At 42.7% G+C, this 15,670-nt stretch overlaps 1 protein-coding gene across 15 annotated transcripts in view; it reads left to right on the top strand.

The window, feature by feature from the left end:
* The window catches only part of NFIA (nuclear factor I A), a 678,234-nt gene that overhangs the window by 620,828 nt on the left and 41,736 nt on the right, over nucleotides 1-15,670 (top strand). For 13 of the 15 annotated variants that reach the window (XM_068239372.1, XM_068239376.1, XM_068239384.1 and 10 more), the window contains 2 exons: nucleotides 2,067-2,242; nucleotides 11,030-11,195. In XM_068239372.1, coding sequence (XP_068095473.1) covers nucleotides 2,067-2,242; nucleotides 11,030-11,195 — 342 coding nt within the window. The remainder of the gene's footprint in view (nucleotides 1-2,066; nucleotides 2,243-11,029; nucleotides 11,196-15,670) is intronic. The other 2 variants (XM_068239383.1, XM_068239371.1) reach the window with 1 other exon arrangement.

The raw sequence follows: 15,670 nt of genomic DNA, 5'->3' as shown, positions 1-15,670 counted from the left end.
TTCCACGCCTTGTCATGTACATCATAACTTCCACTGTGTGTCCCTACCCCATCCCACTCACCCATCCCACTCACCCATCCCTCTCACTCCCATTTTGTATCCCATCAAACATGTCCAGCTTATATACACTGCCAGCCCCCCTCTACAGTATGTGCTGTACCCACTGCAAACCATTTGCTATAATATCTTTTTATCTACCCATGGAGAGAGTGTATGACTATATGGTATAGCTATTTGTACTTATTTTTCACTAAAGGTGGCCACGTATGTTAGTTTTTTTCTTTTCTTTTTTCTTTTTTTTTTATTTAATTCGACCAATCCAAATTAATAATTTGTTTTCAATTGATCAGATGTTTTGAAGAAATTGTTTGATTTAACACACACGTGTGTTTGAGATTGGCGCAATTCCAGGAAAACCACCGTAATGGTTGGAAAAGTTGGTTAGAAAACCCTCCTGCAAGGAAACCTTTCATTCAATAATTACGTTTTGATCATTTTGTATTTTCATAGAACTAAATTTTCCAATGTAACACTTATCGCCAGATTCCATCTCTGTACATCTATCAATATCTCATGCGATCATCATTTGCGGTTTAACATAACAATTACTACTGAACAACACATTGCTACTTACAACTGCAATTACCTTTTTGCTACAAACTCTAAGGGCTCGTTTCCACTTGTGCGGTGGGAATTGACGTGGGAAAAATTTGCATGCGGTTGTATGCAAATTTTCATGCGAATTCGCATGGATGACTATGTATGCGGATTTAACCATGGCAGTGCCTGTGTGCTTTTTCCATTTTCTATGCGGATTCGCATGAAAATTCGCATACCAAAACCACATGCGAATTTCCTATTAAATACATTGTATGCGAATCGCATAGCAGTATGCGGTATGCGAATTCTGATGGCTCTGCCATGCACATTTTTTCTGCACAGAAAAACGCTCAGAAATCCATTAGCGGCGGTAGCTATTAATTCACCCAACGGGAAAACGGCGACTCCCGACGATTAAAAGCTCCCGGGTGCGTGGAACCACAACGCACCTAAACGCAGCGTCGGGTGTGCAAGGTAGAATGAAAGTCTACGGACTTTCATTTTACCTTGGCTAACGCAAACTTTCGACTTTACGGTACACCGCAGAAAACGGGCTCTGGTGTGAAAGAGCCTTCAATGATTTCTGTTTATCAATCACATAAATAAATCAAGCACAATACAGTTATATGTTATGACAATTAAAAAAAACACAATTCTTTATATATTATTTTCACACTACATACTAGAACGCGCTCTTTCCGTTGTTTCATAAATTCCATCTTTTTTTTAGTTTATACAAACAACAAAGATTGTATGTAATGATCTGTTATATACAAGTCATTCTGGTTGAATGCAATTTGACAGTCCGTCACACACCACACAATTTTCGGTAAAGTTGGTCTGAATTTTCCAACGTGTCCAATCTAAAACAGAATCAAGAAAAAAGGGAAATGTAATCAGATTTCTTGTTCGAAAGCTGAAAAAAAACACTTTCGATTGTTCAGTATAACCAATCTTTTTAATCAAATTGGTGTAAAATTGACCAAATAAAATTGTAACGTGTGTGGCCACCTTTTATGCTGTAAGTAGGACGGCTAATTCAGTATGTGTTTAACCTGCGTCAGTTTTGTTAGTTAAGTATTCCCTGCTGTGTTTGTTCTGCACATGAAAAGTTTATTTAAATAGTTGGCCAAGTTTCACTGACTTGTGCTTGCGCGGTAATTTATGGCACATAATGCACGCTCTGACGTTTAATCCTAAAACAATATTGTTGCTAATAGATGTGTTAATCAGAAAAGGCAATAAAGCACTGTGAATTGTCCCTGCCATGACCCATCTGTGACAGGAAGTGTCTGTTCATCACACTACGTATGCATGGTATGAAAGCTTTGCTTTGTTGGAGGGTGATTGGGGTGGACGCCTTGTTTATAGACGGATCCTCAGACCTCTGACTGAACTGTGAGCATTTTGTGGTAAAGCATAGATAACATGCTGCTTCTTCTTCTTTTTCTTTTTTTTCCCTGCAGCGAGTCCGCACACGCCGTCAACCCTGCACTTCCCGACCTCACCCATCATCCAGCAACCGGGGCCCTACTTCTCCCACCCAGCGATCCGCTATCACCCGCAGGAGACCCTGAAAGAGTTTGTCCAACTTGTCTGCCCAGAAGCCGGTCAGCAGGCTGGACAGGTGGGGTTCCTGAACGTAAGGACTGCTTTTTATATTACAGAAAGTGTTTGGCAACTGTTGGTAACGGGTTAAATCAGGGTTGGAAAAAGGAATATCAGATTGGGAATCTAGTTTGGCCCATACAAGAGCCAGTAGGACATCTTTAGGAGCCTAAGTAAGAGAACCTCAGAAAATCATTGGATAATCTTACCACTCCCATGTAGCACTTACCTACACAATCTGTTCACTGTATTCAAAATCTGGTGGCCCTCCTACCACATCGAGCTGGTGAAATTGACCAGTCATTGGCCAACTAAAATTGACCAGTCATTGGCCAATCAAAATTGGACGTGTGTACTGGGCTTTAGGAGCCAGAAGCCTACTTGGATTTGGTGGGTAATATCTTAAGTACCCTTTGATGCATATAGAGGTATTAAAAGTATTCCATAATTGTGTATAAATGCTTTTTAAGCCTTTCCTTATGATTTTAATTTAAAAAAACATATTCAGGGTTATCAATGATGTATCATTTTTTTAAACTAAAAACTTACTGTAACTGATGGACTGGGACAAGTTCAGGCACCCCCTGAGCCCAACATAAGTACCCCAGAGGTATAGAACCTATATTCCCAAGATAGTCTTATCACCCCACGTGGTAATTTTGATTCAGAGGATACTTCCACATGTCACAGTCAAACCATTATAGTTACTTTTAGGAATAAGATGGGGGGGGGGGGGGAGTGCACCACCAGTTTGTTACTAAATGAGGCACTTGTGGTATTATTTTAACCGTGATGAGTTGTACAGTACATTTTTGTGTGTCTTAAAGCTTGGTTCCACGTCACAGAAAAAATAGGTAGGGACAAACTCAATCCAACATAAGTCATTTTCAAAATTATGATCAAACTTCAGAACATAATGTAAATGTTGTAACAACCAGGATGGATAAGCAAATAAAATTAGTGGGTTCAATGTATAGTTAGCACTGTGTATTGTAAAGCTATAATGGATGTAAATGGAGAAAGTGTTTTTTCCCCTTATTTTCCCTTTAAAATGCATAGAAAATAAGGTGATTACTAAACAAAATTATCACACACTAAAAGCCTAATTTGTCCTGAAAAAAAACCAATATATAATCATTTAGGTGTGATAAGTAGTAATTAAGTTAATGGCGAATGAATGGGAGCAGCGCTGATAGGTAAATATTGCTCTCATCCTTAAAGCCAATGGGTACCACATTAAAAATAAAAAAAGTCAGATACTCCCCTAAGGAGAGGGAAGGCTCGGTCTTAATGAGCCTTCCCTCTCCTCTCCCGGTGCCCTCGGTGCTGCGCTGGCTCCCCCGTTCGCGTCCGCCGCTGCAGGGACTTCGGAGGTCTTCGGGAGCACTCGGGCTTCCGAAGACGGACCGCTCCATACTACGCACGCGCGAGTGCGTCATAGAGGGCGCTCGCGCATGCGTAGTATGGAGCGGCCGCGTCCTCGGGAGCCCGAGTGCTCCCGAAGGCTTCCGAAAGCTCCCTTCGGCATGCGAAAGTGGCAGTATTTGACCGAACTGGTCGAATACTGCAACGGGGGATCCTGCGCGGGACCGGGCACCGGGAGAGAAGAGGGAAGGCTCATTAGGACCGAGCCTTCCCTCTCCTTAGGTGAGTATCCGACTTTTTTATTTTTTAAATGGTAAACACTCACTTTAAGTGGTTAAATTGAGAGCTAAACCACAAGTAGATTGATTGATGTGATGCTAATATTTTAGAGTTAATGCATGTTTTAAATGCACTTTAGAATTAAACCAAACAGAATCAACTGCTCCTACTTTTGATTGGTCCATATTTGGCTGTATACTTTTTCATCAAATTCTAAAAGTTGCACAAACTCAGCATGTACTTGCTCATAGCAGCAAATCGGGTTCCAACTCTCCATATTCAGAACCACCACCGTGACTTACGATTGGACATTGAGGGCTTTTGTATTTTCTTATGACCCTTTTTTTTCATACTTAATACTCGTTTATCTTATATTAACCCTTAAAGTGGATCCGAGGTGAACTTTTACACATTGCATAATTGTGTTCCTTTCCTATTGTTTATAGGGCATTCCTCAAGCCAAATACTTTTTTGTTTTTGTTTTTATACTCTGATTCCCTATAAACTAAAAAAGCCACGCCCACAGGGTTTCAGAGAGCCAAGGCAGTAGCAAGGGCTCATGGGAGCTCAGTCTGGGCAGGAGAAGGGGGAGGTGTTACTAGCTATTGATTTCAGAGGCAGAGGGGAGGAGGGAGGAGGAGAGGGGATTAGGCTGATGGCTCAAGATACAGATAAGCCTGCCTCTGTGTAATGTTTACAAACAACATGGCTGCTGTCATTGTATCACAGGAATAAATAATCATATTCTATTAAAACTGTTTGCAGCTAGATTTGCTGTGTAAACCATCTAAACTTTAGATAAGATATATAGACAAGTTACTTGTTATAGTTCGTTTTTCATCTCGGATCCACTTTAACTTGTCTTACTGCTTGCTTTGTTTCTTTGAATAACTACATTTATTGTACTTACAAGTCCAGTCCGTCCCAACCATTCTATTGATAAATGGTGATAGTGACAAAAACGTTTCTTGGTAAATGGTAAGAGATGAAGGCCCAGTTCACATTAGCGTTTTTTATCGGAACGTATACTATACAAACGGAACAGATGTGAATGGATCCAATGTTAACCTATGGATCCATTCACATGTGTCTGTTGGTACGGATACGTTTCGTGTGTTCCGGTCCCCGAACCTAAGAATTGCTGCAGGCCCTAATTTTCCAGACCGTTTTGCTTAGCGGAACGTATCCGAACAAAAATGCAGCAGCATTGGGGGCAATGTAAAACAGAACGTTTCTTCACACTAGTGAAGAAACGGACCGTTCCACGGGGGATGGGGGCATGGGCCGACGCGAATCTAGCGACGGGAGGGTGAGGGGAGGATGCAGCAGGTGGGCTAGGGAGGGTTTATACCTAATCTTCATAGGCAGCCGGCAGTAGAGGCTTCCGTTTTCTTCTGCGTCATGTGACTACAAGACGCGGCATGTGACTAGTCACAGCGGAAGAAGAGGAACCCTCTACCGACAGCAGCTGCAGAAAATTAGGTATGTATTTGCTGAATGAGAACGGATCCGATCAGTCATTGATCAGATCCGGTGAAGCGGAGATCGGATCCGCTCACCGGATCGTTTCGGCTCATTTTGCAGATGTGAACCAGGCCTAACAAAAACTCACTTTTGTCCTGAAGACACTCCTGTTGGTCATATGACCATATGCTGGTACCACTTTGATCATGTGACTATGGCTAGAGAGACCACACATTCAGGCATAACTAACAAGCCATTGCCTCTGATTTTCCACGTTTGTGTTGGAGTGCCTCACAGGACATTAAAGTTCATAGTTTACTCTGAAACGAATGCGAGTTTGTGTAAAAATTTGACATCTTCATGTCAGTGTAGTTTGGGCAAAAAAGTTGAGGATTCTGTAGAGAACTTTCCCCAACCATAACATTGTTCAGCAGTGATGCTACTGGACACAGGTAAATTCTCTTTATAAATGTACTTAAAGCAGACCTGCACTCAGAACTTCCTCTCTGCTCTAAAATATAAGCAAGAGCATAATAACCTTTAAAGAAAAACATTTCTTTGTTACAGCTGATACAAATCCTGCACTAAATCTGCAGTGTCTACTTCCTGCTTTCATGAAAGCAGACATAGGGTTAACATCCTGTGTTTACAAATTAGCTGCTCTCCCGAGGCAGCCAGCGGGCACAGCTGAAAGATCTGAGAGATTAAATTACATTTGTGATTATTCACAGATGAGGGGGAATTAGACAGGCTGAATGCTCTAAATTCATACAGGGTGCATTTCTCTCTGTTTTCCTGCTGTCCTGTGCTAGTTCAGGTGCACTTTAATAACAGCAATTTACCATTTAGCTGTAATATAAAACACTGACTTATAATATATTTCAGGATAACATGGCTGATGCTGCTCTATTGAGATCAGGAGAAAAAAAAACACAATACAGAAATATTCCCTACTGCTAGCAAACTGATACTTAAAATGGATCCGATATAAACTTTTACTCATTGCATAATTGTGTTCCTTTCATATAGTTTATTGGGCAATCCTCAAGCCAAATACTTTTTTTTTTTTTTTTAATACTTAAATTCCCTATAAACTAAACAAGCCTCGCCCACAGCTCCTGGTGTGCCTTGGCACTCTTATGGCCCATACTCACGGGCGAGAAATGTGGCCTGTCGCCAGCAATGTAGCAAGGGCTTATGGGAGCTCAGTCTAGGCAGGACGAGGAGGTGTTGCTAGCCAGAGATTTCAGAGGCACAGGGGAGGAGGGCGAAGGAGAGGGGATTGAGCTGAGAGCTGGAGATGCTATCAGCTTGCCTGTGTAATAAATAGACAATAAATCAATAAACTGAGGAGAGTTGGATGATTTTGTACCAACTCCACAGCCCTATAGAACAGGGCAGATGAGATCAAGGGAAATTTAGTTAATATTTACTTTAATTTTCAGCTTTACTATTTCATTTATTCCATCTTTTTTTTTTTGTCTTTTTTTTTTTTTTGTTATTTTTACATTTGAAGCAGCTATAAAGTCTTCACTTTTTTATTTTTTTAATGGCGCGCTGGTTCATTTACAGCCATCCTAAATAAAATGATTGCAAATAGCCGGCACACTAAAAGAAATCTTCAGTGCATATAAATTTAGGGCCCTTCTGAGAGGAGCTCCGGAGCAAAGCAACAAAATTAAATGGCTGTTGCTAACTGATATTTAACAACTTGTGGAAAGACAGATGTTCAGTCTCTGTGAAGTTATTTATGCTTGTGTATCAGCACTCGAGCTGGAGTTGACCAGCACTTGAACCCAGCATACCACAGTCCTAATTTTTTACGCCTTTTATTTATCTGTCTACGTGTAGGCACCGTACACACAGCAGAAATATTCTCTCCAAACTATAGCTAGTCCCAGCAGGCAGAGAGGCAGATTTATCTAGACAGGTGCAAAGGAAGCCATAGCAGAACTGAGCCAGTCACCTAGAGCAGGCATGGGCAAACTTGGCCCTCCAGCTGTTAAGGAACTACAAATCCCACAATGCATTTGCCTTTATAAGTCATGACTGTGGCTGTCAGACTCCTGCAATGCATTGTGGGACTTGTAGTTCCTCAACAGCTGGAGGGCCAAGTTTGCCCATGCCTGACCTAGAGCAACCAGCTAGAATTGTTTATTATTGTTTAGTATTTATATAGCACCGACATCTTCTGCAGCGCTTTACGGAGTACATAGTATTGTAATGTAATGGTCCCTCAGACGGGCTCACAATCTAATCCCTACCATAGTCATATGTCTATGTATGTATCGTGTAGTCTATGTATCGTAGTCTAGGGCCAATGTAGGGGAAGCCAATGGACTTATCTACAGGTCTTTGGGATGTGGGAGGAGACTGGAGTGCCCGGAAGAAACCCACGCAGGCATGGGGAGAACATACAAACTCCATGAAGATAGTGCCCTGGCTGGGATTTAAACCAGGGACCCAGCGCTGCAAGGTGAAAGTGCTAACCACTACGCTACCGTGCTGTCCTTGTTTCATTTAGTAGCCAGGACCTGATTGGCTGATCGGAGCAACTATTAAGCTACAGGCACATTCACAGTCATTGTCGCCTACATCAATAGTACCATGTAGTTTCGGGTGACAGTGCCCTGTACAGTACAAAGACGTTGCTTCCCCTATAGGTTATGCCACTGCATATTCTCCCATTGGCTGAAGTTGGGCTGTAATATTGTTTAAAGGGAACCTAAGATGATGGAGGCTGCCATATTTTATTTTTAAGCAATACCAGTTGACTGGTAGTCCTGTTGATCTTTTGGCTTTAGTAGTGTCTAAATCACAACCCTGAAACAAGTATTTGGCTAATCTGGTCAGACTTGAGTCAAACATACCATAAGAAAAACAGAGTGATGGTTTATCTGCCCAGTAAAATAAAGTTCAAGCCTAAAGCATAACTTTTAATGACAATAATCATAAGTGGTCACATACAGTATGACCTAGTATAAAATTGTCCTTATTGCACGTTTGTCGCATATAAATTGCGTAACGCACGTTTCGCAGCTCAAAACATGGCTGCTTCTTCAGAGGCTTAATTTTGTGGGTTTATGGTTTGTGTAAACAGACAGTTCAGACCATAAAGTGTACAGCCACATCAGAGGATGTTGCGCACATTCTAATTGCCCAGTCAGCCCAATTGTCATCAATCTGATTTGTATCCAACCGTTGTCAAGTTAGATTCAGAAGGCTTATAGTGCATACACACATCCAATTTTGATTGGCCAATCACTGACAAATTTTACCACCTCCATGTAATAGGAGGGCCAGCAGATTGCGCATACTATCAGCAGATTGTGTAGGCAAGCTCTCATCCTACATGGAAGTGGTCAAATTGGCCAATCAAAATTGCATGTGTGTACCGGGCTTTAGGCTCCTTGGTATAAAATATTAGTTTTCACATAAGCCGCCGTGTGAAACTGTTGGATAAACAGCGACGATTTGGCTGGCTTTTTACACAATTGTAAAAAAAAAAAAAAAAAAAAAAAAAGTGCCCATAGCCATAGGCCCATATTATCGTAAGAGAACAGAGGCGCCAGCAGGATAAAAGGTAATAAAAATTGTAACATTTGCTGGGAGGCAGTGGTGGACTTGCCTCCAGAAAGCAGACTCAAAACTGTCTGAATTAAACAAATACATTATTGGTACCCCAAAAGATGCAACGTGTTTCACAGGCACAGCCCGCTTCATCAGGCAATAAGATAGGGGGCAAACAGTAGCTCGTCAGTAGCACGAATAGCGCCTCTGTGAGGCCCATATGCAATTCACTTTTTCTCCTGAGTTTTCTCCTAGGAGATATTTTCACCCCTTGTCATAACTCATAAAATGCCTTTTAAACCATCAGTAAGCAAGGAAATACTCAACATTTTTACAGTAATTTTTCACCAACTTTTCCAATTGAAAAATGCTTATGGGTTATTTTAAAGAGAATATGAAAATTATCTCCTAGAAGGTAACTCAGGAGATGAATTGCATATGGGCCACAGCCTCTGTGTCTTCTCAGTCTCATCAGGCCACTGTGTTTCTGTCTCTGATTGTGAAGCTTGACAGCATTGCATGGTAGAGACTGGATGCCCGTGCGAGTCACAATAAGGCATGAGATTTATTCCTCCAGCTCTGGGGTGATAGATAAAAGCCACCTTTATAGAAGTTATAAAGACTTCAGTAAAGGATTTTATCGTTCCTAAAAAGCAGCGGCGTGCTACTTTTATTGTCTGCCTTGTTCCATCTCTCTTCCACCCCGAGCACGCGGGCCGAGATGCCTGCGCAGCAGATCAATTTGTTGACTGTTGTCAGAACTGATATTGTCAGACGGCACGGGCGCACGGCCTCCTAAATTCTATTGCTCCATAAATTAAACGTACTGCTCCATCTCATAAAATGTTAAATATACAGTTAAGCCAGGACACAGCTGAGCTGTGCAAGACAGTGTGCAGAGCTGAAATTTGTTTCCATTTTTGTTCTCGGTTAAGTGATTCTAAACGAAGCCACAAAATTTACGGCTTGGCGGAGAAGACTGCACTGAAATCCATCATTAGAACTCACAAAAATGGTATATTTCACACCTGGTCAGGGAGGTGACCAGGGCAAAGTGCCCGTTATTGGTGCACCTTATGAACTGATCGCATGAGCTGTCAGGGCCGGATGTCTGGAAAGGCCGCTAAGGCGCGTGCCTTGGGCGGCTGCAGCCCATGGGTGCACCTGGACAATAAATAAGGGTTGATACATAATGAAAGAGAAGGCTGCAAATGGGGAGCAACACATCAAAATGGAAGTTGATGCCCAAGGAAGTGGTACATGGAAAGGGGCTGCAGTACATGGATGTTACACATGGAAAAGAGGGGGCTGCACATGGAATGGGAGTATCAACATATTTGGCCTAGTGGTGATGAAAGTATAAATTTGGCCCGGTGAGCTGTCAGAACACAGTCCCTCCTGGATGCAATTCACACCAATGCTACCAACTTTGACCAAATAAGCCCCAAACGCAACAGGGCAAACTATAATAGCAATCAGGTTGATGATTGTAAAGGTGCAAAATAGTGGACAGAATGCCCGATTCTTACCTCAGATGTGCTTCACCAACTGCATTACAGAATGTGACCCCAGGCAGAAGGTTTACATTTTAATGGAGCAAGACTGGTTAGAGGGTTCAGGTCAGGTACCAGGTGGGAGTAGATCAAAGGTGGCCATACACCATATTCGAGCAACAGATAGATCCTGGCGCCTAGGTGCTATAAGCTAATTTAGTGACTGGTTAGCTTTGAAGGTTACCCAACAGTGTTTTATTATTTGGTTGGTTGGATTGAGTCACTTGCTAGCATCTTCCAATCTATAGGAGATGAATCTCTGTGCCATCAATTTAAGGTCCCGCCTCACCACATTCTGGAGTTTTGGAGGTTCTCACCAATCTTGAGATGCTCTCACTCTTGTTGGTGCGGCTCCTACAATATAAACAAATTCTGACAAACTGGTACCTCCTTATGATGACTGTGGAAGGTGTGTAGAGATCGATCTGCTAGATTCACTGAAAGATATACAAGATGAATTGTTTAATGATTTAATTCCCCTGAACGCAAAAATCATTGTTGTTATTGGGTGGACTGGCCTAAAAATTACATTATGAGTTTTGATCTTTCTGTGCCATGTGACTTGAGCAATTTCTGTTCTTGCTTCATAGCCCAACGGTAGCAGCCAAGGCAAGGTTCACAATCCATTCCTTCCTACTCCGATGTTGCCACCGCCTCCTCCGCCACCTATGGCTAGGCCTGTGCCTTTGCCCGTGCCAGACACCAAACCTCCAACTACGTCTACAGAAGGAGGAGCCACATCTCCAAACTCGCCGAGTAAGTAAAAGCAGATGCTGAGTATATTTATTTTGTCCAAAGTTTCTATGCAACTAGATATTGTTACAGATGCTTCATAAAAACAATTGTATTTAATTGTTTTATTCTCTTAACATCAGCAGTCTTTAGAGTTAAACAAAAAACACAATTTTATAGTGTCAATACTGTAATGTGCTTTTGTAAAATAGGCATTTTTAGGTCCTGTTTGTGGCCATTCCTAATTAGCGATGTTTTAGTTGTCCAGGAATAAGGACATACCCTAGAAACATATATACTGTAATTTGCTGAGATCTGCTCCTGTGGGTGTTGTGTATTCAGTATGCATGACAGCAGGAGTGTAACTACAGCAGGGGCCCAGTGCTGTGGGGACCCCAAACTACTGTCCTTTGATCCCTTCAACCCTCCAATACAGGGGTCCATCCACCAGATCAGGTGGTGTTGTGGCTACAGGTGTTATCGGTGTGAAGAGTATGATGTCCACACTTGTTTTACAACCCTCTTAAAAATGGTGGGTTGTAAGAGGATCAGGGAAGCCTCCTAACTATCCAGAGACTCTCCCACTAGTATCTATTTCTTTATTTAAATTTCACATAGGTATGGTTTAAAGGGAGTCTGAAGTGAAAAATAAAAAAAAAAAGAATACTCCCCTAAGGAGGGGGAAGGCTCTGGGTCCTATAGATCAGTGTTCCGCAACCCTGTCCTCAAGGCCCCACCAACAGTGCTTGTTTTTTGGAAATCCACAGAGGTAGTTAATCAGCTCTGCTGAGACACCAATTACCCCACCTGTGCATGTTTGTGGTTTCCTGCAAAACATGTACTGTTGGTGGGCCTTGAGGACAGGGTTGGTGAACTGTGCTATAGAGCCTTTCAGATCTCCTCGCAGTCTCCCCTGTTAGCAGTCTCTGATCGGTCGGAGTCTGCTTTCTTCTGCATTGGGTGGTCTTCGGAAGCACTCTGGCTTCCGAAGACGGGGCACATCATGCTCTACATGCGTGAGCACCATCTCTCACACGTGCGCAGTACAGAGCCGCCCATCTTCAGGAGCCCTAATTCTTTTGAAGACTGCAGAAGTTTCCCACGGTGGGAGATTTGAGTGGTGAAGCCTGCGGGGGAGCAAGGGGTCCGTAAGGAGAATGGGAACGCTCTAAAGGACCCAGAGCCTTCCCTCTCCTTAGGTATGCGTTTTTTTTTGTTTTTTTTTCCACTACAGATATTTTGAGTGGAGTGGTCCAGAAAGCCAGAGGGCACCTCCACCCATTAAAAAAAGCTATTATGAAAACAAAAATATCACTTGGGTAGAAAAAAAAATGACAGCAGGTTTGGCAACACAGCCGCATTTATAAGGACAGACAAACTTCTTGTTGAAATTGATGAAGAAGTCTCATTATTTTTTGCAATCTCCATCACGAGTGGAGTCTGTAGACTGAATGACCTCAGCTCCGCTGGTAATGTGCTGCTGACGTGTCATATCCTGCAGAACAGCTATGGTGCCGAGCTGGGGCGTCCGGCTTCAAGCAACACGGAAAAAAGTTGGGCGGGTGATGAATAAGTTATGGTCCTGAAAGTGAAGTGCACCTCGCCTGATTACAGGAAGCACTTGAAGTAAAAGCCGCGCAGCAGCAGATAAAAGAGCTTTGCGGGGTCTCCAGTGCATTTGTTTTATGATGTCGCTCCCCGAGGACACAGAGGAGCGATCTCTCGCTGCCGCCTGCGCTACGCGCCGGTACCAGACTGCGTTCAGGTAGAGGTGCCCATAAGACACATCGCAACAACGTAACTCTCTATAATCTGCACTCCAGCCTGCACTCCTTCCCGCTTTACTAGGAAGATTGATATAGATTAGATTAGCGTAGACAATCTTTCTGCTTTGTCAGCTGTAAGCGTGGCCTAGCCAGCCTTATGTACGGAATGTAAAATGTGTTTAAAGAGGATCTGTCACTTTTGAAATATCTTTTTCAATAATTTTTATTGAGCATTCTAAAGCGCAGAGATTATACCAGATCGGCTCAAATTGGCTGCGCTTATAAAGCTTAAGTGCACACGTAGAATAATAACGATGGCGGTTTGTGTAGATAGATACTGACGCCGCTCTTACATACGATAACAAAGCTTTGTTCAAGTGGGGTTTTCTGCAGCATGTAGAAGCACAATGGAGAAAGTGGCCAAAATAGATTTTTTTTGGTTTATATGCATTTTGGGCTTCAGTTTATGTGCTCTTGCATTTAAAGTGAATCTGTAACAAAAGAAAGAAAACAGCCCCAGGGGGGTACTTACCTCAGGAGGGGGATGCCTCTGGATCCTAATGAGGCTTCCCCTATCCTCTTCACCTTCCGGGATCCAGCGCTGGCAGCCCCCGGTAAATCAGCTGACAAGTTTGTCGGCTGTGGCACAGGTGCAGTAGTGGCTGCAATTTTTACCTACTGCACTCCTGTGCTGGTGCAGTACCAGCTTTCCAGTGGCCTCCGGTGGGTACTCTCAACTACGCGGGTGCAAATCCCCTGCACAGTACAGCAGACCTGATCGATCGAGCCCATTGGAAAGCCACTGGATCACGTAAAGTAATTATTTACATTGCTGCTGATTGAGGGCTGCCATTGCTGGATCCTGGAGGGTGAAGAGGATGGGGAAGCCTCATTAGGATCCAAAGGCTTCCCCCTCCCGAGGTAAGTACCCTCCAGGGGCCGATTTTGTTTTTTGTATTTTTTTTTACAGATTCTCTTTAATGCCCTTATGGTGGCCATACATGGTACAATTTTTTCATACAATCTTACCATTTCTATGTAGTGTAAGGGTAAATTAAGTGAATATACTGAAAGGATAATTTAGGCAGTTACCTTATATTACATAGAAATGGTAAGATTGTATGAAAAAATTGTACCATGTATGGCCACCATTAGGCTGGTTTCACAGTGGGACGTTAAAGTCCCACATTACAGCAGCCAGTAACGCAGCCTAACTCACAGCACTGTAAAATCAATGTTGCTGTTCACAGTGCACACGTTGCGTTAGGGTATAACGCTGCACGTTAAATGAAAGTGCAGCATGCTGTACGTTATACCCCTATAGAGCTGCATTAGATTGTTTGCACATGCTCAGTGACTAGCCACATGGCTAATTAATATTCACTGCACTGTGGTGACTCGTGGCGGGACTCGTAGTGTTTTCCGGATCATGAACGGATCGTTCATTTGATCTGAATCTTTTTTGTGAGTCGAATCATCCAGATCATCACAATGTAAGATTCGGTTCACAGTGGATGTCTGTCTGGAAGAAACAGGAACATACAGAATGTACAGTGCAGGGAAAGTCCTGTCCTTCTAATCATTTCACCCCAGTCTGCTTCCCTAGTAAAATGATTCAAATGATTCGGTTCAAACATCCGGATCTTTTCAATGATCCGATTCGAATGATCCGAATCCTGAAAAAGATCCGGATTTTCCATCACTATCCTGGAGCGGCTGCTTTGAGAGCCGCATAACGCGGCTCAATCTGACGTCCAACTTCAACACCACCATGCGTTGCATTAGGGGCACGTTATGCGACCTTAACGTCCCCTAAAACGCAAAATCTTGGTGGGAAAGTAGCCTTATCCTTTCTTGATCACTCACCCTTCCTAAACTCACATTTCTGCCTGGGTTTGGCAACCTGCTTCTTTTCTGAAAGAAAGGCAAACTAGAGAAGCATGTGATCGGTTTGATAAAGTGATACAGTTGTTAGACACTGATGTGCTGGTTGTGGTCATAAACTAAAGCACAAAGTAATCTCAGCCAATCAGAGCTTTGCAAATCAATTGACCACTTCATTCACCAGTTCTCAAAAATATTAAAGCGGACCTAAACCCGGGACTTACTCTCTGTTCTAAAAGATAAGCAACAGCATAATAGCTTTTACAGAAAAAATTTCCTTATACAGCTCTTTCACAGATGCTGCAATGTAGTTACGTCTTGGTTTGCTGAGAGTGCAAAAAGGGTTAAACTCCTGTGTTTACATATAGCCTGTCTGTATGGTACACCCGTGGCAGAGAGCAGACAGAGATGACCGCTCCAATTACAGTGGCGCATTACTTCCAGATGAGGAAGAATGCCAGGCTGTTATCTCTGAATACACACAGGGTGGGGCTCTCTGTGTTTTCCTTCTCTCCTGTGGAAGAGTTTAAAACCTCTTTAACTCACTCTAATATACTTATATAATTGATCAACAGAGTAACCAAGCAGCTCGGGGTGACCCAAAACCACAAGGAAATTATAGGGGACTAAAAGAGACCAAAAAGCCCTGCTTCTGAAAAGCAATGCTTAGTGTGGTATGCTTTCTTAAAACAGAAAGTATTTACGATAATTCAGCTTTAAGTGAACATCTGTGGTTACCCACAATGCACCTCTACTGAATATGCAAATTACCTCTTTATGCCCCTGAAGCCAGGCTTGATCAAATAAACCCTTGTCTTCTGGAGGTAGGCTTCCGTATCAGTGCAGGGG

The sequence above is a fragment of the Hyperolius riggenbachi genome, chromosome 6, assembly GCF_040937935.1.
Source record: "Hyperolius riggenbachi isolate aHypRig1 chromosome 6, aHypRig1.pri, whole genome shotgun sequence".
Taxonomy (NCBI): Eukaryota; Metazoa; Chordata; class Amphibia; order Anura; family Hyperoliidae; genus Hyperolius; species Hyperolius riggenbachi.
Note: the sequence above shows the minus strand (reverse complement) of the source record. Positions and strands in the feature narration are given on the sequence as shown.